Consider the following 27,988-nt stretch of genomic DNA (forward strand, 5'->3'; position numbering starts at 1 on the left):
GAAGTGTTCCCTTGGTGTCTCTAATTTTCTTGAAGAGATCTCTAGTCTTTCCCATTCTGTTGTTTTCCTCTATTTCTTTCTATTGATCGCTGAGAAAGGCCTTCTTATCTCTCCTTGCTATCCTTTGGAACTCTGCATTAAAATGGGTATATCTTTCCTTTTCGCCCCTGCTTTTCACTTCTATTCTTTTCACAGCTATTTGTAAAGCTACAGTCCATGGGGTTGGACACAACTGAGCAACTATCACACACATGATTTATTGCCAAACTCTTTTTTGGTTATTGAGGATATTGTACTTCGCTACCAGTTCTCAAGGAAGTGTTATCTCCCCTTAGACTGAAGATTTAATTTTTATGGGCTTGTTTGTTGTTCTTTTTAAACAGAACAGTGCTTGGGAAAACCATGGGCATTAGAATGCTAAAGTTAGGGATACAAGAGATGATGTCATGCAGGGAAAAATTGCTTCACAATACAGTATTTCTGAATGTCCTGCTAAACATCCCCATGAATTAAAAAAAAAATCTGCTCATAATTAGCTAGGTCTGGAACATAACTTTGTCAATATATAAATACAAGGCATTTTCCTATGCTTTTTAAGATACATTGAATTTTCCTGAAATGCAACTATGAGATAGTAGAAAGTATATATATTGGTCTCTGCCCAAACCTCCTTCTCCCTCCTCCACCTGCTTCCTGGCCCAGAGCACCTAAAATGCTTGTAATTTGTTAGGTGATAAGAGCAGACAGGGAGGCTTGATGTGCTGCAGTGCATAGGGTCACCAAGAGTTGGATATGACTTAGCAACTGAACAACAAAAAAGAGCGCTAGAACAGTTCTGTTCTAGAGCTGGTCTTTGACATCCACTCTACAATCCCTCAACACACACACACACACACACACACACACACACACAGAGGGCTACTAAAATCCTTATAAATTCCTAAGTCATAACAACATTAGGAGCTTCTTTTGTTATAATGAGGCAACTCTGGGTGGGCTCCTGGATGGCTCTTGCATGGGAACTGGTCACCAGAAAAACCAAGCCATGATTAGAAGTTTGGAATTGTCAGCCCTCTCCAGAGGAGGGGATAGGAACTAGAAATAGAATTAGTAATTAATCATACCTGCATAAGGCACCACAGTTCCAGTAGTAGGAGTTTCAGAGAGTGTCCAGGTTGTGGAACACATCCACTTGCCTGGAGGATGATGCACCCCCAACTTCATGGAGGCAGAAGCTCTGTGCTCAGGACCCTCCCAGACCTTGCCCCATGTGTCTCCTCATCTGCATCCTTTATGATACCCTTGTGTTTCCCTGAATTTTGTGAGTTGTTCTAGGAAATAACCAAATCCAAGGGGGAGGAGGTCATGGAAGACTCTGATTTTTAGCCAGGTCAGACAGAAGTTGTGGGTAGCCTGGGGCCCTACGACTATCCATTGACATCTAAAGTTAGGAGCACTCTTGTAGGACTGACCCCTTGATCAGTGGGGTCTGACACTGAAAAAAAGGGAAAGTGTTAGTTACTCAGTTATGTCCGACTCTGTGCGACCCCATGGACTTTAGCCCACCAGGCTCCTCTGTCCATGGGATTTTCCAGGGAAGAAGACTGGAGCAGGTAGCCATTTCCTCCTTTAGGAGGTCTTCCCGACCCAGGGATTGAACCCACATCTTTTGCATTGATAGGTGGATTCTTTACCACTGAGCCAGCTGGGAAAACCTATTGAAACACATATTATTATAATTTACTATCTTTATTTTACCTTTATATAATAGTGAGGACATTATATTTTGTAGTTTTTAGTTATGTGGGTAGTTAGGTTAGTTATTACTGTAAAACAAATTATCCCCAAACTTGGTTTGAAACAGTGACCATTTATCACACAGTTTCTGTGGGTCAGGAATCTGAATGCAATTCAGATGGATGCCTCTGGCTCAAGGTCCTTATGCTGCAGTCAAGGTGTTGGTTGGGCCTCAGTCTGATCTGAAGTATTGATAGGGAAGGATCCGCTTCCAAAATCACGCACATTGTTGTCAACAGGATTCAGTTACTTCAGTTTGTCAGATTAAGGACCTCAGTTCCTCTCTGGCTATCACCAGAGCCCTCCCTCCATTCCTTGTCATGTCAACTTCCTAGGGTAGCTGACAACACAGCAGCTGGCTTCTCTCAGAGCAAGTGAGGGAGAGAACCAGGAAGCACACCCAGGACTACAGTTTTTTGGTAACCTAACCTACTAACCTTGGAAATGACATTCCATCTCTTCTATGCTATTCACTAGAAGTCGCTACGTGCAGCCCACACTCAGAAGAGGGGATTACACAAGGATGCGCCTAGCAGGAGGCAAACATCTGAGAGGCTGCCTACCACAGTTCAGTTCAGTCGCTCAGGCGTGTCCGACCTTTTGCGACGCCATGAATCGCAGCACGCCAGGCCTCCCTGTCCATCACCAACTCCCGGAGTTCACTCAAACTCACGTCCATCGAGTCGGTGATGCCATCCAGCCATCTCATCCTCTGTCATCCCCTTCTCCTCCTGCCCCCAATCCCTCCCAGCATCAGAGTCTTTTCCAGTGAGTCAACTCTTCGCATGAGGTGGCCAAAGTACTGGAGCTTCAGCTTTAGCATCATTCCTTCCAAAGAACACCCAGGACTGATCTCCTTTAGAATGGACTGGTTGGATCTCCTTGCCTACCACAGTAAGTTATATTAATTGTGAATTTCATTTAGAATAATAAAGGAGACATTCTGTTTTTTGTTTAAGGAGGATTGTTGGGTCTGAAAGGGTTGAGAACTGGTATGTGAAGTATCGATGAAACACTGGCCTTGTCCAGGGAATCATGTATAAAATATCCACAGTGTTCACTATGAGGGAAATGGATAGGTAAAATGTGCTGGATGTGCACCAAGGCATACTATGCAACAATCAGAAGCAATAGACTAGCAACACAGATAGAGCTTAGAAATATACTGCTAAATTCAAAACGTAAGAAATACAATAAGAGTATAACAAAAGACCAAACACACACACACACACACAAAATACATATTTTTATAGGATCACATAAAAAAAGCATAGACATCAAATACATTAGAAAGGTTGTGTTAGGGGAAGCACACTGATGGAAACCATCCACCTGGCCAGGCACCCTAGTAACCATTTGCACGAGTTGTCTTATGACAGGAGGTCCTGCCAAGGAACACGGAACTAATAAGCCACCACCAACCGGAAGAGTTTGGGAGACACCACGTGTCCAACCACTTCCCGGAATCCTTCCCACTGGCATCTATCTTGGCTGAGTAATGTGTGCACCACCAGGAAGGACTCTGAGTCAGAATGATTGGCTAAAGACAACCCGGAAACTAATCCCATCAATATAAAACCCTAGACTGAACCACAGTCTGAACCACAGTGGCAGAGCAGTTCTCCTGGGTTCCCTTACCCTACTGCTGTCTGCCTGGGCACCCTTTCCCAATAAAGGGTTTGTCTTGCTTTGTCAGCACATGTCTCCTCAGACAATTCATTTCCAAGTGTTAGACTAGAGCCCAGTTTCGGGCCCTGGAAGGGGTCCCCCTTCCTGCAACAGTTGCAGGGGAGGAGAAATGAGAATAGGGATAAAGAGAGTACATAAGACACATGACAAGTGAAGGACTTTTGGGCAGAGTCAATTACAATACTATGTCATCAACAGTGCAGTGTGAATAAGCCAGCATTCTGAGCCTGAGATCCAAAATGTAAAGGGGAAAAATTCAGTGTTGTGAATAGAGCAGAAATAAAGCCCAGACTTCCATATGACCCTGCAATCCCACTCCTGGGCATACATCTGGAGAAAAATTTGATCCAAAAGGATACATTCAGCCCAGTGTTCACTGCAGCACTGCTTACAATAGCCAAGGCATGGAAGCAATCTAAATGTCCATCGACAGAAAAATGGATAAAGATATGGTACATATACACAACAGAATATTACTCAGCCATTAAAAAGAATGAAATAATGCCATTTGCAGCAACATGGATGGACCTAGAGTGTTAATGCTGAGTGAAATAAGTCAGACAGAGGAGAAATATCCTTTTACATTCCTTATATGTGGAATCTAAAAAGAAATTATACAAATGAACTTACAAAACAGAAAGAGACTCACAAACTTAGAATTTATGGTTGCTGGGGAGAAGGGATAGTTAGGGACTCTGGGAAGGTCACGTACACACTGCTATATTTAAAATGGATAACCAACAAGGACCTACAGCACATGGAACTCTGTTCACTGTTATATGCCAGCCTGGATGCGAGGGTATTTGGAGGATACATGTATATGTATGGCTGAGTCCCTTTCACTGTTCACCTGAAACTACCACAACATTGTTAATCGGCTACACCCCAATACAAAACAAAAAGTTTAAAGTGTGAAAAACAAATAAATTTTAAAAAGAAAAAAAGCCCAGAGAGTGAAAAGGCAAGGTGTACTTCTACAAGATGTTTCAGGTGGGTTGCCAGAGTCCAGTTTGTTGGGTGGAGATGCAGAAAATGAGGCTGGAAGGAAACTGGAGTGTGAGTTTGTGAGTGGCCTTGAATGTTCTTTTCCGAGACTGAACTTCATTCAAAGTGCAGAGTCCCTGAGAGATTGTTAAGCAGAAGAGTCACATAACCCATCTTTAAAAAAGAAATCATGTTAGCAGGGAGACCACCTAGGATGAGAGCTGATTAGAACCTGAATTAAGATGGAGGAATTTTAGGAATAGAATTCACAGGACTTTGCACCTGAATCAATCTGAGAGCTATGGAGAGAGAGGTTTATATCCAGACGGAACGCTATTAATATGAATTGGAAAGTAAAATGGAAAAGCAACAGGGGAGGGGAGGAAATGAATTCAGTCTGAACTTAAGAGTCCAAAGGTGTCCTGTAGGCAAATGGAGGTGCAGGTCTGGAAATCCACAGAGAAATCAGGACTAAGAAAATGGCATGGGGGACATCAACACAGCAGTGATAGTTAGACACTGTACAGAAACAAAAGTGAGAGAAGGGAGGCATTGGGTAGGTCCTCAGAAACAGACTTCAAGGGACAAAGAGAAAAGAAATGGTCTACCAGGCAACAAAAGATAAAAGAAGAATAAAGATGAAGAATATGCAGCTGACCCTTGAACAACATAGGTTTGAACTGTGTGGGTTTACTTATATGTGGATTTTTCTCAATAAATACCTGCTGCAATGTTATTTTTCAGCATTACCTTCACAAACTCTATACTCCAGTTCCACAAGGCCACTGTCAGTTATTCATGCAACAAATATTTACCAAGTGATGAACAGCACTTTATTAGGACTGTGGCAAAAATGATAATATAAATACCACAGTTCCGGGTTCACGAACCTTACGGTATAGGGGGAGACATGGACGAAATAGGTACTGTATGCTTTAGAAACTTATGATGGGGAAAAGGGATCCAAGAAGGTCAGTAAAGCCTCCCTTGTGCAAATAATGTTTGAGCTGAGACCTGAGAGATGTTTGGAGTTAGGCAGTGAAAGAGGAAGGGAAAAGGGTGCTGTGCCCCAAACTTGGCCCATCTTCAAAGCTCTGCTTACACTACTTTCCCACTAGGCTACCTTTCTTTTCTATTGAAATGCTACGTTCCTTTCAAGTCCAGCTAAACTGTCTGTTCCTCCCTCAAGCCTTTTGAGCTCTCCAGCTGAAAGCACTTCCTTACACTCCCACAGCACTTTTCATTTTCCTTCAATACTTCTACTGTATTTTCTGATCACTTATACACACAGCTTGTCTCATACACTAAATCTTAAAACTTATTAAAAGCAGAGTCTGTTTCTTATTCACCTTTGAGCTCCCAAAGGCTCTCACATTCCTTAGACTTAGAAGCTCCAGAACAAATATTTGAAGCAGAAATTAATGCCTGTTTGACATCCCTTTTCAAATACGTTGCGATTCAGATGAAGCTATTGTTACAAGCTATGCCTTTGGGACTGGACTTACTCTTTGGGTAAACCAGAATGCCACAGTCATGGTCCCCAGGACTGATTAGTGTTCGCCACAGGCACTGCAACATTCGTAACAAATGGGCCGCTGTTCTTGACTGACAGGTCTTTGGCAACAACTGCCTGTCCTCCAGTGCAGGCTGAAATGAACTGACGAAGGACTGTCTGAATTGAGTCCCCAGGCAGTGGGGCTCTATTTATTCCTTGCATTTGAGCTGCAAGAGCCAGTGACCTAGACTTCAGCATGAGACTTTGGGACTTTTCAGGACAACAGAAACAGGAACGCCTGGAACATGATCGTTAAAGATCTGAATCAGTGGACGGCATCCTAATGTGAGTCAGTATGATAACAAGGGGAAGGGAACTTTGAAGTTAGACAGATTAGCTCTGTGACCTCACTCATGTGCCTTCTTTGAGCCTCAGATTTCTCACTGAATAACTATTCCGCAAAGCAGTTGTGAAGATCAAAGATAATGTCTTTTCATGTACAGTGTCTGTGCTCCACTAAAATGTGTTTATTCATCTATCTTCCCAAATATATTTTGTTTCCTGAGGGCAGAGACCCATTTTTTTTTTTGCCTCTATTCTTGTAAAATTTAGCAAAGTGCCCAACACAGAGTAGACAAGCATAATTATTTTTTAAACCAAAGAACAACAGTAATACCTAACACTTATGGGGAACATATTTCATGCCACGTATTGTTGTAAACAGTAGTTTGTTTAATCCTTCAATAACCCTAGAAAGGAGCAATCATTATAACCCAATTTTACAGAGAGAAAGCAGAATATAATTTTAAAAAATATAAAATTCTTGGTATAACTAATTGTGAAATAAAAATCTGGTGAGGCTCATTTTAGTCAATAAAAAAGATAGAACACGTTTTTGAGTATGGAAAAGAAAAAATATGGTGGAGGGAGAAGGAAGGAAGGAAATAAATGTAAGAGTGGGAAGAAAGGGTAGGAAAGAAAAACAGAGACACGTGGGAAAAAAAGACACAGTAAGATGCTGTGGAATATCATTGTCCTTTGAAAAAATAAGTAAACAACTAATTACCCTTCCTAGTTCTTCAACTATGATTTCTTTATCCTAAAACTTTGTTCTTAAACTCTGAGAGTGACTGGGAAAAAAGACTTATCTTTCAGAGTTGGAGTGGTGGTCCATCTAGTGAAAAATGAGATGATGTTACCTCCAAAAGAGTAGATATCATGAGCAAAAATATGACAGCAAAGAGTACATCTGAAGAACACAGAACAAGTCTTTTCACAGCTGCAGCTTGAAGTCCGCATACAGGAAGGCCTTGAATAGCAGGGTAAGGAGTTAGACACATATTCAGGAGGCAGAGGTTGCTGTTCAAGGAAACCACAGTCACGGTTTGAAGCAAGATTTTCTAGTTCTGAGTTCAGAAGACCAGCCAGAATTATTGTTCAGATCTGATACTGAGCAGTCCTTACCCTAAGCCTTAGATTCTCTAAAATAGGGGTGATAACAGTTGTGAGGATTAAATATTATGACAAGGTGTGTTTGCTTCAAAAAGTCAAAAATGTTATACAAATGTAAGTTTTCATTGTTAAGAGGATTTAATTGATGCTTAAAGACTGAAATGATAACATCCACTATAGCGAAGGATGTAGAATTGAAAAGTGGGCAGTCGGAACAACATTTTGGGGGGAAGAAAAAAGAGGAGTTAACTGATTTAAAGATAATTTACAAATTCTAAAGTCAGTGATTAGGGAAAAAGGAATATTAATCATAGAAACAGGAAAGTCAGAACGGGGCAAGTTTGACTTTCAACATTTCAGATGTCAGAAGAAAATCTGCTAGAAATGTAGGACTGGAACTTGGATAGGACATCAACTTAAGACCTCTATACAGGGAATTCCCTGGCAGTGCAGTGGTTTAGGAGTCCACGCTTTCATTGCAGAGAGCCCAGTTGTGCCAAGTGACAAAAAAAAACAAAAATGAAACACAAAACAAAACTCTACATAGAGGTGATAGTTGAAGCCGTGGAACAGAATAAGTCACCAAGTAGGAATTAATAGTGAGGAAAACAGGGTGTGAGTATCTTAGGAATATCTATATTTACATGGAAAAAAGAATCTGGGTAAAGAGAAGACTCTTGAGAGTCCCTTGGACTGCAAGGAGATTCAACCAGTCCATCCTAAAGGAGATCAGTCCTGGGTGTTCACTGGAAGGACTGATGTTGAAGCTGAAACTCCAATACTTTGGCCCCCTGATGCGAAGAACTGACTCATTTGAAAAGACCCCGGTGCTGGGAAAGATTGAGGGCAGGAGGAGAAGGGGATGACAGAGGGTGAGATGGTTGGATGGCATCACTGACTCAATGGACATGGGTTTGGGTGGACTCTGGGAGTTGGTGTTGGACAGGGAGACCTGGCATGCTGCAGCTCATGGGGTTGCAAAGAGTCGGACACGACTGAGTGACTGAACTGAACTAAACTGAAAGAGAACAACGAAGTTGCAGGTCAAGGAGAACAGCACAATTCCATAGTATGTAACAAAGGAGAATTTTTCAAGACGAAGATGAACTATATGGTTCTGTCTAAGTTAGTGAACATGAATTTGTTTAGAATATAGAATAGTTTGGGGCTTTTATCCAGCTTTGGTGTAGGGAACTAACAGTTTCGTGGCCAGTGATGACAGTGCTGATACTGTTTTAGATAACTGTTGATGAAAAGCTCAAAGGCCAAGACAATCAGGGACTTTTCAGTTTTGTTTTGCTTTCGAGTAGTCCTTAGCAGTTCTTTGGGGCAGGGGGATTTGTCTGTGTGTATGGGCACAAAATCATTTGTTTTGCCTTATTTGTTGTGTATGTCGTCTTCATTTTTTGTTTGTTTCTGCATTTAAGCACATTTTCACAAGAAGTCTGTCCTCCAACAGGCCTTTTTTGACTTGCCCCTCTACTCCAGCTTCTAGGAGGCTTTGGTAGCTTTTCTTCGGCATAACCAAGCAGGTCGCAGCCAGCAGATGGCACTGCAGCAAGAGGGGCGGAGGGTCTCTTTAGGACTTTGACAACCGCGGACCAGCTGTAACCTTACAATTTCAACCTCGAATGATTCAGTCGCACTTTCGCCTTGACTCTAATAAAGAAGATCGAGTTGTGTGGAATTAAGGATCTCAGTGCAGAAAACGGGATCTGTAGCTCTGTCTCCTCCGTTCTGCGCCACCGTTAAACTGAAAAAGTATTTTTCGTCAAGTTGTGAAAGTGTGAGAAAGGCTGCCCCAGTATCTCCGTTTCCTGGCTAAAGTGGCCGAGGTGGCCCCACTTTATCTAAATACGGGAGGTAACGAGACCATCCTGATAGTTTAAAGAAAAATTCATACAAACCGGCAATTACCAAAATGTTTCCCGACAACGTGGAGCTTCAGCACATGAAATACGCAACTTGTTTTTGTTATAAGGTTCCTAATTTCATTTCAAAGTTCAGATGCAGCCTCATTATCCAGATTTCCATACGGAGTAAGAACGATCCGCGCAGCAAGAGCAGTCCCACAGGCTGCAGGCGTCGCCTCAGGACCCCAGTTGTCTGCGTTCTCTTACGTGGAAGCTTGAGAGACTTCTCCATTGCAGGTGGGCTGCTGCACACACACAACCAGAGCAGCTGCCACAGCGCAAAATAAAGTGCAAAACTGCAAGCCTTTACCTTTTCCGGCTCAGACAGTAAAGCGTCTGCCTACAATGCAAGAGACCCGGGTTCGATCCCTGGGTCGGGAGGATCCCCTGGAGAAGGAAATGGCAACCCACTTCAGTACTCTCGCCTGGAAAATCCCATGGACGGAGGAGCCTGGTAGGCTACAGTCCATAGGATCGCAAAGAGTCGGACACGACTGAGCAACTTCAGTTTCTTTCACTTTACCTTTTCAAACACAACGACGGGAGCAGGTCAGATTAGCCCCAGCACTAAATCTGCAGGGGCACCCAGAAGATATTGTTTACTATGGCCACGAAGGACGCCTTCTGGACAGCTTTCTTCTCACCCACACCTTTTCCTGCGAGCTCCACCCACGCAGGTTCCCCTAGCTCGGCAATCTCCTAGCCACGCCTGATTGCGTTTGGCGCTCGTCTCCCTTCCCTTGCGCCGGCGTACTACGGCGGCTGCCCGTCGCCGCGGCCCGGATCGGGAAGTGTCAAGTGGGAGCTGGGTTCCCCTGGTCTTCGCCGCTACCGCCGCTGACCGCCCCCCGGACTCCCTATCCAGGATCGGGCCCAACCGCCATGACGAACGGTGAGAACCAATGCCCAGAGCAAAGGATGGGAGTCCAGTACACTAGGGAAAACGTGGCGGGCGGAGCCGGGATTGACGTGGCCGTTCTCCCCGCCCCCTCCCATCGGAGTCCTCCCTTTGGCCTCTCCGCGTCCCAGCTCCTGTTTCCTATACTACTCCGCGAGTTCCCCCGTCGCGTGCCCATCTAGAACCCCCAATGCCTCTTGTTGCCCAAACCCCGAGTCCTTGGTTCCTAGCCTGTGTTTTCCCTTCTCTCTTCTAAAAGTTCGTTTTGGCCCTTACAGGCCATTTCGCGAGGCCAGTCCTGGTTGAGCTATTGCTGTGAAGTGAAAGTCGCTCAGTCGTGTCCGATTCTTTGCAACCCCATGGAATATGCAGTCCGTGGAATTCTCCAGGCCAGAATACTGGAGTGGGTAGCCTTTCCCTTCTCCAGGGGATCTTCCCAAGCCAGGGATTGAACCCAGGTCTCCCACATTGCAGGCAGAGTCTTTACTGTCTGAGCCACCGGGGAAGCCCGAGCTATTACTGTAGTACGAGGGAAATGAGAGAATCCTCCTCACAGCCCTCTGTTTTGTCATGCTTTCGGATAGTAGGCATCTTGGGAGGACCAAGAAATCATAGAGTGTTTTTAAGGCCCACATTTTTGGGGGGTGAACGTGAATCCTAAAAAAAAAAAAAAAGTTATTATTTTGTTAAAATGCCAGAAAGCTTTCTTTTGATTCTAAAGTCTTGCCTGGGCGATCCCATCTGGAGACCGTAGCGAAAGTTGCAAGGGTTGGTTACTGCCTCTTCAAAAGTTGTGGCAGTTGCCACCCTGTTTATCTGACCTAATTTTGTAGGCCTCTTCGAACACGATTATATAGACACGATTTCCACATTCCAGCGAAGGACAGGAAACGAGGCCTTTGTGTTCTTTAGAGTCCATCTTACTGGAAAAAAGATGACAAGGCCTCTTAGACAGTATGATTAGAGGGGCATAGGAGGGTATTTTTCAAAAAGTACCTTTTCCATAAGCCTGATACTGAAGATTCAATTCACCTCGTGACTTTTGGCTTTGCAAAAACTTACAGGAGGAGATGATTAGCAGGTAAAGGTATTGTTGATTCTAAAAACTTGGTATATGTATTAATTTACTGGACCGTTGCTGTGTGACATCTAGCTGTGAGATAGTTTTACTGGAGGGAGAGAGGAAGATAGAGTGGTCCAGAACTGGGAGATGCTGGTTGTGTCAAATATTCTTTTGAAGTTTTCTGGGCAGTCAGAGGTCTAAGGTTACTAGACACAGTACAGGAAGGGTCATCACTTAGAGGAAAAAGTCATCTGAACTGAGAAATAAGGAAGCAATTGAACACATAGTAATTAATGAATAAATTTTAGTCACCCTTCCCCCTTTTGTAGTCTGATTGTTTTTTTTTTCCACTTAGATGATTCATTGTGCTTACCAGACATAGCTCAGTTTACATATGTAAGAACTAGAAGTATGTGTTCAAAGCTTTTTTCTCACACTTGTTCCACCACGATGAAGCCTCAGTTTTTTTTTGTTGTTTTTTTGCTTGTTTGTTCTCAAGAATCTGTTACTCTGGCAGAAATTTAGTATGTAAGTAGAGTATGATGCATGAAGTGTAAGATAAAATACAGGAAAATTGTAGTCATGATTTCTAACTCTTGCAGTTTCCATTAAGCTTCTGCTTTATCATATTCTCTACCCACAGATGAAGCTCTGAAAGACTTGGCTAAATATCTCGCTCTTCTTTATCACATGAGTGATTTCTAGTAAGAGCACATTTCAGTCTCTCAGCTCAGGCACCAAGGATTCTTATACTTCTCTCAACATGTTGCCCACACTGGCCATTCCTGGCAGGCTGATTCCACATTAACTGGCACGCTCTTCTCAGAACTTGCAGTTCTTGAAAGGAGAGGGAAGAAGGCAGTGAGATCTTTGTAAGGGGCATGTCTCCATGATTTGAGGGGACAAAAAGGTAACCTTGTTAGTCCCAGGACCTTGGCTCCCTCTTGTCAGAGCTGGCACTGCAGCTGAGGTCACCACCTTGGTATTATGTCGCGTTGTGTTCTCCAGTGGCATTGCTTGTCCCAAGCTGGATTAGCACCCACAGCTTTCTTCTCTTTCTGTAACAGTGTACTCCTTGGATGGGATTCTGGTGTTTGGTTTGCTGTTTGTTTGCACCTGTGCCTACTTCAAGAAAGTACCTCGTCTCAAAACCTGGCTGCTCTCAGAAAAGAAGGGAGTTTGGGGTGTGTTTTACAAAGGTAAGATCATATCTGTTCAGGGAGAGGACGTTGCCATCTCTGGACAGTGAGGTGCTGCAAAGTGAAGGTGGGACAGGCTGGGATTGTATTTGGTTCAACTTTTATGTAATTGTTTGTTTTAGCTACAAAGTAATTTTAGTATTCTCCGTGGCATAAAAGTGTATAATTTAAACAATTTTAGACTAGACTGGAATTGTTGGGAGTAATATTTTCCCAGTAAAAAGTTTTGGGTTTTTTTTTTCCCCCGAATTTCTGGAAGAATATATTGGAGAATTTTTTTTAAGTATTGATTTTATTAACTCAGATGCTTTTTTACTTTTTATTTTGGGCAGCTTCATCTGGAATCTTATTTACCTAAATCTTTTTTCAAAATAGGGCAAAATTTAAACTAATGATATAGTCGTATAAAACCTAGGACTTAAGGGTAGTACTTATTTTTTTAAAAAAAATATTTTTATTTACTTATTAATTTGCTGAGTCAAGTCCTGGTTGTGCCATGTGAGTTGCAGCTCAGAGACTCTCCAGTTCTATTAATTTGCTGAGTCGATTTTTAGTTATGTAATGAGAGTTGTGGCACACGGGCTCAGTAATTTTGGTGCATGGGTTTAGTTGCCCCACAGCATGTGGGATTTTAATTCCTCCACCAGGGATCGAGCCGAGTCCCCTGCATTGCAGGGCGGATTCTTAAGCACTGGACCACCCGGGGAAGTCCTGAGTAGTATTTAAATACATTCCTGGATGGGTCGATTCATCTGTGACTAAAGATTTCAAAATATCACCTTGAAAGCGAGGACTTATATAAAGGGCAAGGTGTGATTCCTTTTCTCTTTTTATTATTTCCTGCTAGCTGCTGTCATTGGAACCAGGCTGCATGCTGCTGTGGCAATCGCCTGCGTTGTGATGGCCTTCTACGTCCTGTTTATAAAATGAATTCTGAAGCATCCATTTCATCATCCGCCAGCCAAGGGGACGAAGGTGAAGAGCCTGTCGGGAGCCTGGGCCCAGCATAGGAAAGCTCAGCTAAAATCGTCGAAGTCCCCAGGATAACACCACAGTATCTGCCCCTGCTTTCTGTGGGGAAAACTCCTCATGATCACAAACATTATTTATGCTTCAGGGGCCACAGAAAGCAAACTTCCTTTGACCTGCGTGTAAATCAGTCCTCAGCAGAGAGCATATAATGTCCAGATAAATTACTCCCCTCGGTGATACGATTCCTTACCTCCTGCTTAAAAACTGTTACCTATTTTGTTCTTCAGCCCCTCATCAGGATCTTTTCAAACTGAGGCTCATTAGGGGAGGATATAGGCTGTGTTCAAACTTCTTGGTAAGAGAGAGAATTTTTAAGAATTGACTTTTATTTTTACTGTTTTATTTGGATGTGATAAATTGCAGGAGGGCTGGGAGGGTGGGGTTAGGAGGCTGAGTGGGAAATAGTAGTTAAACAATGCTAAGACATTTTTTGGCTTTGGAAATTTATCTTTCATATACCCACCTGGGAACATAGGAGAGAGGCAAGATCCTCACTGCAAAAAGAAATGGTGAAAATAGCTCTGCTGTGTGCTGGTAGCTCAGGAGTTTGGCCAAAACAATCTGGGCCTACATAAGATTTGGAAATTATCTGTCTGTGGTGAGACCTGAAAGGAGTGATTTAGACAAGAAACAATGTTCCATTCAGCAATATTTCCAAAAGGAAACGTCACCCCTTCAAATGGTATATGGAAACTGTTGCTATTTTCCTAAAACTTTTAAAATTTTTTCTAAATGACTGAGTGCTAAATACTGTTGCTCAGTTTTAAATGCCACCACCAAGGGAAAGAGAAACTATTGAAGAAATAATTATTTAATATATTTGCAGTTGGGGTAGAAGAAATAAATACATCTAGTATATTAATTCATATACTAGTAAAGTCATCTAGAATTTATTGTGATGTTAGATGGAAGTTTTTTCATGTTACCCAAGATACAAACTTATTTTTTGTTTAAATCTGGGTTATTATGGCAATTTTCAATTACTTGTGTTTTTTGGCTCATTTTAAATTTTGTTCATATTGCAGTACTCTTTAGCTGTCTCTTGGAAATTATAAGAACATTAGAAATTTTAATGAGAAATTGATGGCACTCATATGCATGTTTGTACAATTCATAAAATCCATGAATAAAATGAGAGTGTCTTCTAAAGTAAAGGAAAACCCAGGTTTCCAATTGAGATTGACAGATGAACTTTTCCATGGAGTATGGGAACTCCTGAGCAAATAGTTTTAGATGACTCTTACATTGAAGGGAAGACTTCTCCATTCCCTCCTTCTTATATCCACAAAAGGATTAACTGTTGTGTTTATGAAGCCTAGAATTTCTCTTAAAAAAAAAATTGGTCTAAAATTAAATTATTGTAAAGAGCAAGCATAGACATAGGTCTACCCGTTGAATTGCTCATTAAAGTAAAACTTGACTATGGACAAGTTGGCTGTGGTTGATCCCTTTGTGGTAGTAAATTGTCTTTTGTCTTATTCCAAAAGAACAAAAGCTGCTAGGAAGTTTAGATTCTGAAACACTCAGTTTAGTGCTTTGAGGGTTCCTAGAAGTATAGAAAGTCATCAAGTAAACACTACATGTCTAATCGTCTCAGTGTTGTGGCTGTTATCTCCAGAATTGGTCTACAGGGTAAATTTCAATGATTCCTATATTTTCATTGTCATTTCTGAGACTTTTTCACACGAGAAAGGAAAGCTAGTGGAACAGAAAGAAGAGTTACACCTTGTGGGTGTCAATTTGGAACCTGTTGGCCAATAGGAATGTCACTCCCTGGAAATACAGGTTCAGCATGTTTTGCACTTGTTATTTTGTAGCTTTAATGACTTTTGTTTCCTAATAGGGCTAATAACTTAGAGCTTCTTCATATTTTAAACTAGTTCCATTTCACAGTTCAAATCAAATTTTACAGCTTCCTGGGTGGGTCATCTTGACCTAAACTCTTGAATTGTTATATTTTGAGATGTTTTCATACCAGAATATACCAAAAAGTGAAGGTAATTTACAGCAAGAAACAAATACACAGCTTGTTTCATTTCTTTATATAAGCAGATAAGCAGAAACTTGTTTTATTCATTACTTTGATTGATGTATCATAAATTTTTGACTGAAAATTGTAGGAAGTTGTTCCTCTAAGAGAGTCTTTTAGGGGTGGAAGAATGGGGATAGCAGTATTGCCTCAGATTCAAACGGGCATCACCATAAATGTTGTGTGCCAGGGTGGAATGAAGTCAGCTTTTTATAGTTGAAATAAAATTTTTTATTCATCATCGTCTGCAGAGTCCTTGAAAATAAAATCTTTCCCTACCGTTTTTGTCCATTTTTGTCACATGCATACTGAATTGTTGAACTTTGTTTAATACTCTCCTGGGTTCTGCCCATAGTATACCTGTTAGTTTGCATTAGTAAATACTATCAGTCCTGTTAACCCCATGTGATGGTCATTGAATGTGTGATGTATGTATGATATAGTTCAGAATCAATGAAGGTATAGCTTTCTCCTTTGAGGGCGTGTGTGTGTGTATGTGCATATGTATTTATATGTGTTTATATATACATATGTGTGTATATTTGTATACACACATATATGTGTGTGTATAAATACACGTGTGTGTATAAATATAAGATGATATAACCTCAGGATCCCTGAGGTTATACACACATATGTGTGTATAATAATATATACACATATGTGTGTATATTTGCTCAGTCATGTGCAACTTTGTGACTCCATGGACTATAGCCTGCCAGCCTCCTCTGTCCATGGAATTTTCCAGGCGAGAATACTGGAGCAGGTTGCCATTTCCTACTCCAGGGGATCTTTCCATCTCAGGGATTGGACCTGAGTCTCTTGCTTTGGATTGGCAGGCAGATTCTTTACTACTGTGCCACCTGGGAAGCCTATAAATATATATATATATATATATATATATACACACACTATATATGTATGTTTATACCAGTTATATATTACACACACATATATATAAGCAAATATATTAATACATTTTGAGTGATATTAAGTAATATAGATAACATCTACCAATATATTTTACCTACTACTGCTATTAAAATACAAGTGTCAACTGCCGTTACCAGTCATTGAATTTCTTCTGTGAAATGAGGTTTTCAGGTTACCCAGCCACATACCTAGAAATTTTTTGGGCTTCTGACACATACAGTGGATACTTTCCCCCTATTTGTTTATTCCAAGTGCATGATGGGACTGTCACAAATGATAACTTCACAAAATTCTGATTTGTCTTCTCCCTTCACATACATGTCACTGAAAAAGGAGAAAGAAGTAACTGAGACATTATACTCTGATGTGAATTACTCTAATTGTAATTTACGTAATAATTCCTTTTTTTCACTGATGCTAGAGGATGAAACATTTTAGTGGGTATGAAAGTAAGTAAAAGCAAGTGAAGGGTAGCAGAGGGCTTTGTGTGGACAGGGATATGCCTTCCTTCCTTTAGTCATTAGATATTCTAACCACTTATTCCTTGAACTTAAGTCATCTATTCTCACCCTTTTCTTTTGGTAAAATGATGTCTGCCTTCTCCCTTGGGAGGAGATCCTGGGAAAGCTGGTGTTGGAATGATCAGAACTCATTCACCTAGAGGGATCCTGAGGTTATATCATCTTATATCCAGAACTTGGATCAAAGATCAAAGAAAAACTATAGATATGGTTATAAATATGTCACACAAAGATTCAAAGGCAATTATAATTCAGCATTCTGGGAATTTGTCTGCGTTAGCAGGGCTCAAAGGAGAAAAGGAAAGATACACCCATTTGAATGCAGAGTTCCAAAGGATAGCAAGGAGAGATAAGAAAGCCTTCCTCAGCAATCAATGCAAAGAAATAGAGGGAAACAACAGAATGGGAAAGAACAGAGATCTCTTCAAGAATATTAGAGATACTAAGGGATTACAAATAGCTGTGAAAAGAAGAGAAGTGAAAAGCAAGGGAGAAAAGGAAAGATATAAGCATCTGAATGCAGTTTCAAAGAATAGCAAGGAGAGATAAGAAAGCCTTCCTCAGCGATCAATGCAAAAAAAATAGAGGAAAACAACAGAATGGGAAAGACTAGAGATCTCTTCAAGAAAATTAGAGATACCAAGGGACCATTTCATGCAAAATGGGCTTGATAAAGGACAGAAATGGTATGGACCTAACAGAAGCAGAAGATATTAAGAAGAGGTGGCAAGAATACACAGAAGAACTGTACAAAAAGGTCTTCATGACCCAGATAATCACGATGGTGTGATCACTCACCTAGAGCCAGACATCCTGGAATGTGAAGTCAAGTGGGCCTTAGAAAGCATCACTACGAACAAAGCTAGTGGAGGTGATGGAATTCCAGTGGAGCTATTTCAAAACCTGAAAGATGATGCTGTGAAAGTGCTGCACTCAATATGCCAGCAAATTTGGAAAACTCAGCAGTGGCCACAGGACTGGAAATGGCCAGTTTTCATTCCAATCCCCCCAAAAGGCAAAGTCAAAGAATGCTCAAACTACCGCACTATTGCACTCATCTCACACTCTAGTAAAATAATGCTCAAAATTCTCCAAGCCAGGCTTCAGCAATATGTGAACCATGGACTTCCAGGTGTTCAAGCTGGTTTTAGAAAAGGCAGAGGAACCAGAGATCAAATTGCCAACATCTGTTGGATCATCGAAAAAGCAAGAGAGTTCCAGAAAAACATCTATTTCTGCTTTATTGACTATGCCAAAGCCTTTGACTGTGTGGATCACAACAAACTGAAAAATTCTGAAAGAGATCCACATACATTGCTGCCTCCTGAGAAATCTGTAGGCAGGTCAAGAAGCAACAGTTAGAACTGGTCATGGAAGAACAGACTGGTTCCGAATCGGGGAAGGAGTACTGTTAAGGCTGTATATTGTCATCGAGCTTATTTAACTTATATGCAGAGTACATCATGAGAAATGCTGGACTAGATGAAGCACATCCTGGAATCAAGATTACCGGGAGAAATACCAATAACCTCAGACATGCAGATGACGCCACCCTTATGGCAGAAAGTGAAGAGGAACTAAAAAGCCTCTTGATGAAAGTGAAAGAGGAGAGTGAAAAAGTTGGCTTAAAACTCAACATTCAGAAAATGAAGATCATTGCATCTAGGTCCATCACTTCATGGGAAACAGATGGGGAAACAGTGGAAACAGTGGTGGACTATTTGGGGGGGGGCTCCAAAATCACTATAGATGGTGATTGCAGCCATGAAATTAAAAGATGCTTGCTCCTTGGAAGAAAAATTATGACCAACCTAGACAGCATATTAAAAAGCAGAAGAAGAAAAAAAAAAAAGCAGAGACATTACTTTGCCAACAAAGGTCTGTCTAGTCAAAGCTATGGCTTTTCCAGTCACGTGTGGATGTGAGAGTTGGACTATAAAGAAAGCTGAGCGCCAAAGAATTGATGCTTTTGAACTATGGCTCTTGAGAGTCCCTTGGACAGCAAGGAGATCCAACCAGTCAATCCTAAAGGAAATCAATCCCGAATATTCATTGGAAGGACTGATGCTGAAGCTGAAACTCCAATACTTTGGCCACCTGATTCGAAGAACTGACTCATTTGAAAAAACCCTGATGCTGGGAAAGATTGAAGACTAGAGGAGAAGGGGACAACAGAGGACGAGATAGTTGTATGGCATCACCGACTCAATGATCATGAGTTTGAGTAAGCTCCGGGAGTTGGTGATGGACAGGGAAGTCTGGCGTGCTGCAGTCCATGGGGTTGGACACGACTGAGCGACTGAACTGAACTGAACCAGGGCCCTTGGTTCCCCTCCGAACCACGTGAGGGCAGCAAAGTGCACACTCGGAGAGGGCCGGTGCTTGGTGGTTCCTCCCAGAAGTCTCAGTGGCCGGGGGCTATAAAGGTGGATGCGAACTTCCGCTCCTTCACCGGAGGGAGAGCGGGCTGGAAGTGAGGTGGCAGTGAATTGCTGTGTGGTGTTGTGTGTGTGGGGGTGGGGGGTGCGCGTGTAGGCCGAGTGTGTGAGTGGATGCGTGAATGTCTGAGTGGGTGCGTGAATGTGTGAGTGCGTGCGCCCGCCCCTGCACCCCTCCCCCGGCCTACACGTTGATCTTATTTGATCGGGTTGGGACTCCAGCCCCGCCGGGCCGACTCGAAATGAAAAGCTTCCCTCCTGCGAAGCCCTTTCTCGGGGCGCTGTGCAGCGAGGCCCCTTGGGCGGTGGCAACGCCGTGGCCCCGGAGGTTCCGGAGCCGGTCCTGTGGGGCCCGGCGCTCAGAAGTGATGAATTGATCAGATAGACGAGGCCGGGCTTGTCCCGCGCCATTGATTATCGAGGCGATTCTGATCTGAGCCCGGCCCCAGGGCACGACCGCCCGTGGCGTTGATAGCGGGCTGGGGTCTTTGGCGGGCTAGCCGTCGAACTAGCCGTCGCCCCGCCCGCAGGTGCTGAAGCTGAAAGGGGACAGAGACCTTGTTCTCTGCTGCAGTTTTACTTTTCTAGGTGCCTTTTTTTTTTTTTCCTTCTTTCTTTAAGCCCGCCTTGTCATCATGACTTGCGTGTGATACCAACACTGGTGCCCTCTATCTAAAGACACTATACAGCGCCTGCCCGTGAAGGCATGTAGATGTATACGCATGTCTGAAGTGAAGTGAAGTCGCTCGGTCGTGTCCGACTCTTTGCTGTCCCATGGAATATAGTCTACCAGCTTCTCTGTTCGTGGGATTTTCCAGGCAAGAGTACTGGAATGGGTTGCCATTTCCTTCTCCAGGGGATATTCCTGACCCAGGGATCGAACCCAGGTCTCCTGCATTGAAGGCAGACGCTTTACCTTCTGAGCCTGTGTATATAAGGGCTTCCCAAGTGGCTCAGTGGTAAAGAATTCGTCTGCAGTGCAGGAGCCTCTGATTCGATCCCTGGGTTGGGAAGATCCCCTGGAGAAGGAAATGGCAACCCACCCCAGTATTTTTCCCTGAAGAATCCCATGGACAGAGGTGCCTGGTGGGCTACAGTACATGGGGTGGGAAAGAGTAGGACATAATTTAGTGACCAAACAACAATATGTGTGTATATATCCATAAGAGAACTTGGAAAGCTTGTAAGAATTCAGATTCCAGGGACCCACACCAGATTTACTGAATTATAATTATCAGAGTGGTCTAGAAATCAGGATTATTTAAAGCCTCCATGCATGGATCACAGTAATAAATTTTTTGATGTTCAATATCAACTTGCATGAGGTGATTATCCAGAGAGTCACGCCTCTCTGCTGCTTTCAGCCCTTCTAAATAATGAGAACTGAAAATATTGCCACTTAGCAGTAAACACTATGAATAAACTGGAGTATCTCTGTAGAAGAGGGACTGTTAGTTTGGTGGAATTTAAGGACCCTGCATTTGAGTACCAAATGGAAGCCTTTCATGTCTGATTTATTCAACAGTGCATATGCTGTCCAAGTTTAGAAATGGGAACTTAATTGTACAATATTCTAAAGGGTCTGTCATTTCTTGCTCATTCTGACAGCAGGTTCCTGTGAGTGGCTTGTAATTTTAGAAACCACATTAATGCATTAGTTTTTAGGTACATTCAGACCCTAGGATCAGATTGTTAAGCTCTAAGAATCAGGGGCTATAAGTCTAGGCAACAAAAAAAGAATTGACTCCCAGGCAAGGAGACAGCAGAGTTAAGAGAATGAACAATGGAAAGGAAGAAGGACCAGGGAGACTGAGCTCTCATGGAGAAGGAGAGCCCAGAAAATGACTAAATCCAGAAGGTCTGAAATCTGTTAAGTGTGACCTCTGCATAAATATTAATGCTACAAAGAGCTACTACAGTTAGTGTCTCTACGTTCATTGAGAGAATGGATAATGCCCATTCTTGTCTCCCTAACAATTAGCTCAGCACCTGACAAAAAGTTTTCAGGAAAGGTTGAATGGCTATATATCTGTATGGTTGGAATGACTCCAGTTTACAAAATGTGAATACCTGTCTCCTGCCAAAAGCAGTGCTGTTCTGTCCTAAATCCTTATCTTTTCAGCAGGATGACTCCGAATTGCAAATATTGCCCAATAGGATTAGTTTCTAGAAGTTGAGAAACTTCCATATTTTAAGAGTAGTCAAGTGGCAACTTGTAGTCCGCGGGTAACAGATACTCCAGGCTTCAACTTACACACAAATCTATTTAATGGAGGTGGTCGGCGGGATGTTCCAGGGGCCTGTCAACACTTAGGTGGAGAAGAAGCCACCATCAGTCTTTCGGGAGTACCCTCCATTGGTGGCTGCAGTGTGAGGGGACACTGTGGAGAAAAGAAGGAGGAATGGGCTGTGAATTTAAGATCTGTTGCCTCTTCTGGGAATTTGTCACCCATACTTTCATGAGGACCGTGGAGAAGGTTCTAACAGCTGGGGAAGCACAGAAGACTGATGGGAGGTAGCTATAGGTCTTTTCCCAGGTTTCTGTCCTTTGCTGAAAATTCTTGTCCATTATAGACCTAAGGCTAAGGCAGAGGCTCTGAAACTGAATTCATTTCCTGGCCCTATAGTCAGTATGTCCCCTGGATTAGTCTGATATGTGCCAGATTCAGTTATCCCTCATGTTCCCTAATAGCCAGCCACCTCAACTCCCTGATTCCTGTGTCCATTGAGAAAAACTTGCACCACCCATCTGCCTCCCATGCCTCAGTCTTCTAACCCTTACCTATGGATCCCTGTATGCTGTGAATAGACTCCTTCTTAGGGTTGATCCAGTGTCTGATGTTAGCTCTGGAAGTGATGGGGGATGGTTGGGGAGGGGGCAAAAATTCTCCAGGGAATTGGGTCTTGATTCTGGAAGATGATGTGGGAAGAATAGGGGAGAATGAAATCAATCAAGAGAAGAAGGGAAGGAGGGAAGGAGTTGCATGCAACCTCAAAAATATAGCAACCAAAGGCCCTTTCTAGCCTCTCGAATTAACCAAATGTTTTATTATACAGATGAGCATAATTTTGGAAGATCTTCATTTTAGAAAAAAATCCACAGAAATTGTATTACAGAAGTAAAAAAATGAAAAAATCTATACAAATAGGAACCTATCGATTATTTCCCAGGTGACAGTTTACCTTACTTAATTGGATGGCATTGTTCTTAGGGAGAGGCTCTGCCTCCACCACTTACCCGTGGGTATCCTGGATGGTCTCCTGGTGTGTGAGTATCTCACTCTTGTTCTTGAATGTCCCTGTGTGGTGGTTGTACAAGGCCGCTAAGCGGAAATCCAGGTCATCCTTCGGCATCTACAGAGGAAGCCAACCCCCTCAGGGTTAACTTGCCACTGTGCACCCATTCTAGTTGGGTTCTATTGGGTTCTGCTCTTCTCCCAAAGCACAGTGAACCCTTTTGGGGCCTGAGACCCACCGGCTCTTTACACACCAAAGTACTGTACAGGCTGACTTCTTAAATCTTGTCCATACAGAATTGTCTCGTGCTTAAGTCTAAGGAGTGGGAAGCTCTCCCGGAGACATGGGAACCTCTTGAGCTTAATGGGCCTTACCTCATTCATGGTTATAATGAGAAGTCTAGTGAGAAAATGATTTCCTCCAAATAATTAACTGCAGCAAAACTCAAGCCTTTTGCCTTCCCAGAGGCCTGATAAGTTGGTATTTGGTTTTAGATTTGATAGGATCTTGGATTGGGGGCAAGATAAAGCTGCTAAAGCAGTCAGGGACAGACTGCCTTTCAAAAAGAATAGTCATTAGTCCTAAGTGGATATAATGAGAAATATCATTTCAATGCTAGGTACCTCTGAATAAAAAAAACAAACATCCCGTTTCATGGAGGTAATTGTGGGAGTTGAGCTGAGTCGACACCAGGGTTCCTGTTGCTGAGCAAGGTGAGTTGGGTTCTTATATGGCAGTTTCTGCAAAAGAAACCACACCCACACCTGGTTACCAAAGGCCTTGCTGATGTGGTAGCATCAGTGACATCCATCCCCTCCTGCCATTCCATTTTAATTGAATCGAGACATCTAAACGAGAAGGATGATATGGGGCAAGCCTCCCAGCCTTTTGACCCCCCTAAGTTTTCTCTTAGAACTGATAGAAATGGGCTGGGAAGACAGGGAATGGGGTGAAGTGGGACATGAAGTGAAGGATGGGGAGCAGACAGGCAAGAGGAGCTCAGGTTCAGAAGTGCTGAGTTTGAAGAAGAGGTAAGATATTCTAACACAATATGCAGTTGTTGGAGTAACAGCTGAAGCCTCCCAAAAAGAATCTGACTAAAAAGGAAGAGGTGATTCATGAGGACTGCACAATATTATAATGGGGTTGGCTGGGGGCAGTCACAGACAAGAGAATCGGGAGAGGAGAATCAGGAGAGAACAGTGTCTAGACAGGTAGGAAAAATTTTTCGGTAAGCAAGGAAGGGTCATTGTTTCTGTGGGAATGTCAAAAAATTCACTGAATGTTCGGTTCTCTCATTAAAACCCCCCAAGTATGAATATGAAAAGCACATAGCTGATTTCTTCATTACATGTAAAATGCCATGTTGCTCACCACTGTGTCCCCAGTACCCAGCACAGTGACCTAAAACATGGTGTTCTAAAATGAGATGCTAATTGAATCAATGACTGAATTCCAGTGAGGACAACTACAACCTAGTAGAACTCTCATTCATCCTATCTGATGTTGGAACCTTCTTCATCCCCGGTATATGACACAGTGCTGTGTGACTCAGCTCAATCAGGCATTAATTGAATGGTATGGACCAGGCACTATGTTATCACCAAGAAAGATGAAAAGGAGATGGGAATATTACATATGATGCAAGCACAGGTAGCTCTTCCAGTCCTCCAAGGCTGCATAAGCCTCATCATCTCTATAAGCAGAAGGGTGAGATGGTCTTTCACTGAGAAAATCAGGCCTGTCAAGCATGAGCTGCCATCTTCACTATCCATTTTCCTTTCATTTCAGAGAAAGGGAAGTCCCTTTTATTCAAGAATAACTCTTCCTGATGAGATGGATGAAACTGGAGCCGATTATACAGAGTGAAGTAAGCCAGAAAGAAAAACACCAATACAGTATACTAACACATATATATGGAATTTAGAAAGATGGCAATGATGACCCTGTATGCAAGACAGCAAAAAAGACACAGATGTGTATAGGGGACTTTTGGACTCAGAGGGAGAGGGAGAGGGAGAGGGTGGGATGATTTGGGAGAATGGCATTGAAACATGTATACTATCATGTAAGAATCGAATCACCAGTCTATGTCCGATGCAGGATACAGCATGCTTGGGGCTGGTGCACGGGGATGACCCAGAGGGATGTTGTGGGAAGGGAGGTGGGAGGGGGGTTCATGTTTGGGATTGCATGTACACCTGTGGTGGATTCATGTCAATGTATGGCAAAACCAATACAGTATTGTAAAGTAAAATAAAGTAAAAATAAAATTTTTTTTTTTTAAAGAATAACTCTTCCTTCCTGAGCCCAGCCCTTCCTGGTATTTTAGGGACCTGTGCTATCCTGGCATCTCCTGTACCCAGCATCTCATCCTTTCGTCACTGTCTGGCTCCCTCCTTAAGAGTCAACACATACTACTCTCCACTTTCTCTCCCACCCCCTTTCCGTCCCCTTTCCATTCCAATATAGTCTGACCTCTGCCTCAAGCATCCACTGAAACTACTCTTGCTAACGACCTTTGTGGTTAGGTCAAATGGATCATTTCCAGAGCTGATCTTATCTGACCTCGGTGGTTTCTGGCGCCATAACTCTGGATTCCACGAAATGTTCTCTCCATCCTTCATGGGTCTAGCTCCTCCTGGTTTTTCTTCTGCATCTGGCTGTTATTTCTCAGCTTCCTTCTCAGCTCTGTTTCTCTCTCTGCCCCTAAGTGGGATTCTCCAGGGGTTTCATTTCTGCCTTTCTGACTCTCACATTCACTGGGTGAGCTCATTCCCTCCTTTGGCTTCAAGCACCACTATATGAATACCGTGGCTTCCACACATCGTCAACCCACACCCCTAACCGTGTTGTCTACTCTTCATCTCCACAGAAGTGTCCCACAGGCACCAAAAAACAACAGCAACATCACTGATCTCAACGGCATTCTCCCCAAACCTGCTTTTCCCGGACACCTCATTCAGTAAATGGTATCAGCTAAGCCCTCAGAAACCTAGGAGCCCTCCTAGATGGGCCACTCTCTTGGGCCCATATCCAGTCAGCCACAAAGCCCCATCAGTCCTGCCCTTTGCATCTTACCGCCACCCCCTGCATCACTGCTTTAGGGTCCATTACTCCTCCTGGATCATCATGAAACACGCATAGATACACAAACACATTCCAACATGAATCAAAGACAGATGCATAAAGCATGACCTGGTGTTTGATACCTCTTTCCCACTCTATATACCTCACGTCTCTTTATAGAAGAGTTTCCCAAATAGGGCAAAGCGTTGCTTGGTGGAATCTGGGCCTGTGCAAGCCCCGCCATACCAATCATTGCTTAGGTCCGCAAGTGCCCCTTGTTCCTCTGGACTAGAGCGCCACTTCCCTCTGCTCAAAAGCACCTGTGAAAGGTGGGGAGACCTGAAAATGGGATCATGGAGGTAGGCAGAAAACAGACCTCTCCCGTACCTGACTCAGTGTCCTCACCAGAGTTAAGTTACCACTTCCGGTCAGGCAGACAGAAGAGTGAGGTCGACCTTACTGGGTACCTGCGTAAGAAACCTCAGTACCTTGGAAGCCCGCGACTTTCCCAAGTAGGAATCATCTTTATCCAACGCAGGGTTCTGGAAAGGGTCTCGGGTGAGAGGCATGATAAAACACCGAGCGAGGCGCTTTTAAGAGGGATGAGAGACCCGCGCAGCCGCACACAACCTAGCACGCGGAGGAGCCCGGGTCCCAATTGTTTGGAACGCCCAATTTCAGTTGCCAGGCAACTGCTCGGCCTTCTGTGACTAAGGCGAATTCCCTCCGAGAAGGGCGCCACCTGGCGGTCTCCTGGCGTCACCTCGGGAAGAAGCTACTGGGAACACAGAGGGGAAGGAGTCGCCGGGTGTACTCGGGAGCCCTGGATTTGCACTCGCGAGCCGTCGGTGAAAAACGCTAGCCTCCCATCGTACAGATCTTCTGCAAAAGACTTCAGTTTAGGAAAGAATTCATAAAAGATAGCCAGCCCTGAAATGTCCTTCTCCTTGGAATCTTACGAAAGGATTTCTCAGAGCGATGACAGAAGAGTCCAGGTGTGTTTGGAAAATTGCCCAGCTAAGGCTAACTCTCCTTGCTTAAACTCGGCTTGACTATGTGAGTCCCATGGTTTCGCATAGGACTGGTTGTAAATTCACAAATGGGTTTGGTGTGGTGGAAATAAGACCTCCAGAAGCAGCTGTTACAGTAGGTAACAGCTAGGTAACAGCTGCCCGGGCCAGTCTTCCAGGCTATAATCCCTGGAGGAGAGACATCATAGCGGTCATTTTTCTGTTGCTTTTAACAAGATGCTTAATAAGTATATGTAGAACGCCACGTCTGCAAAATTAGTGATGCTCGTAGGTATCCGATGGCCCGAAATAATGAATTTGGTAGTGATGGCTTGGAGGTTGTTTCCACCGCGTTCTTTGCACGAGCCTTGTGCGCGCCTGCTGGGCCGGTTGCGGACCCTGGGCGCGTGCATTTTTGCGCCGCGCACGCTAGCGGCGGCGGCTGCCATGGCGACCGGCAGGTGAGCGGCAGAGGAGCTCGTGGTCCCTGCCCCACCCGCGCGAAGGGAAAGAGGAGGCGGTTGCCAAGGCGACGTGGGTAGGAGGAGGATAAGAGAAAGGAGGGAGGAGGAAGGATGGGCGGCCTTGGCGTAGCCGCAGGGAGGTGACTGAAGCGAGCCCAGCCCCTTACATCCTGCCCCCTGTGAATCTCCCTCCCCTTTTTTTCCGCCTTCTGCCAGCAGTAGCTGCAGCCGCAGCACCTGAGCCGCTGCTGTCGCTCGCTCTGAACAACACTATGGCTGAGCCTGGCCACAGCCTCCATCCCTCTGCCAGAGGCAGGGGAAGAACTGAGCCGCGCACACTCCGGCTTCTGCGGCTGCTACTCTGGGCTGGGACCGCCTTCCAGGTGACTCAGGGAGCGGGACCGGAGCTTCACTCCTGCAAAGAGGTACTGTCCTCCCCGACCCGACCCCACTTAGGTCAAAAAAATCTTGGATCCCGGCGGAGATCTTGGCGACTTAGACACAGACAGTTTCAGAGGGCACGGAGTTTAGGTTCTTTGGGGACAGGGGGAAAAAGGAAGAGGAGCAGACTGGCGTCATGGAGGGGCCACCCCGTTGGAGGACTCACAGAATAGATCACCCTCACAGCTTGGACTGCTGAGCTCGGGAAAGGTCCCAGCTCCAAGGAGCTCAGGAGGGACTCGAGTCCCTGGGCTTGGAACGAGGGAAGAAGACAGGAGTTGTTTCCCAGCTGAAATGAAATTACCTTAAAAGTGGTTGAAAACA

The 27,988-nt window shown here is 43.7% G+C and overlaps 3 protein-coding genes and 1 non-coding gene across 5 annotated transcripts in view; 3 read left to right on the forward strand and 1 right to left on the reverse strand.

Annotated features, from left to right (window-relative positions):
* The first annotated feature begins 6,549 nt into the window (after nucleotides 1-6,549).
* Nucleotides 6,550-15,792, forward strand: TMEM167B (transmembrane protein 167B). The gene is made up of 3 exons (XM_069573654.1): nucleotides 6,550-10,222; nucleotides 12,359-12,490; nucleotides 13,338-15,792. Exons 1-3 carry the CDS (start codon nucleotides 10,213-10,215, stop codon nucleotides 13,418-13,420), a joined length of 225 nt encoding a protein of 74 aa, XP_069429755.1. The 5' UTR covers nucleotides 6,550-10,212; the 3' UTR covers nucleotides 13,421-15,792.
* A 3,659-nt stretch (nucleotides 15,793-19,451) lies between these two features.
* On the forward strand, nucleotides 19,452-19,880 carry LOC138431671 (small Cajal body-specific RNA 2). The gene has a single exon (XR_011253820.1). It is a non-coding gene; the product is annotated as a small Cajal body-specific RNA 2 (non-coding RNA).
* A 1,813-nt stretch (nucleotides 19,881-21,693) lies between these two features.
* CFAP276 (cilia and flagella associated protein 276) lies at nucleotides 21,694-26,480 on the reverse strand. Of its 2 annotated transcripts, none has more exons than XM_069599224.1 (5): nucleotides 26,238-26,480; nucleotides 23,304-23,420; nucleotides 22,682-22,797; nucleotides 22,226-22,290; nucleotides 21,694-21,824 (listed from the first exon to the last, which is right to left on the reverse strand). In XM_069599224.1, the coding sequence occupies exons 1-5, from the start codon at nucleotides 26,316-26,318 to the stop codon at nucleotides 21,754-21,756; spliced, it is 450 nt and encodes a 149-aa protein (XP_069455325.1). In that variant the 5' UTR covers nucleotides 26,319-26,480; the 3' UTR covers nucleotides 21,694-21,753. The 2 variants fall into 2 exon arrangements, with proteins under 2 accessions (XP_069455325.1, XP_069455316.1); XM_069599215.1 differs by having other exon boundaries at nucleotides 22,226-22,353; nucleotides 26,238-26,435.
* Nucleotides 26,481-27,303: 823 nt separating this feature from the next.
* Nucleotides 27,304-27,988, forward strand: part of ELAPOR1 (endosome-lysosome associated apoptosis and autophagy regulator 1) — a 77,599-nt gene continuing 76,914 nt past the window's right edge. The window contains exon 1 of the mRNA XM_069599236.1: nucleotides 27,304-27,648. Within this exon, the coding sequence (XP_069455337.1) occupies nucleotides 27,496-27,648 (153 nt within the window). The 5' untranslated portion in view covers nucleotides 27,304-27,495. The remainder of the gene's footprint in view (nucleotides 27,649-27,988) is intronic.

Source organism: Ovis canadensis, chromosome 1, assembly GCF_042477335.2.
Source record: "Ovis canadensis isolate MfBH-ARS-UI-01 breed Bighorn chromosome 1, ARS-UI_OviCan_v2, whole genome shotgun sequence".
NCBI classification, from domain to species: Eukaryota; Metazoa; Chordata; class Mammalia; order Artiodactyla; family Bovidae; genus Ovis; species Ovis canadensis.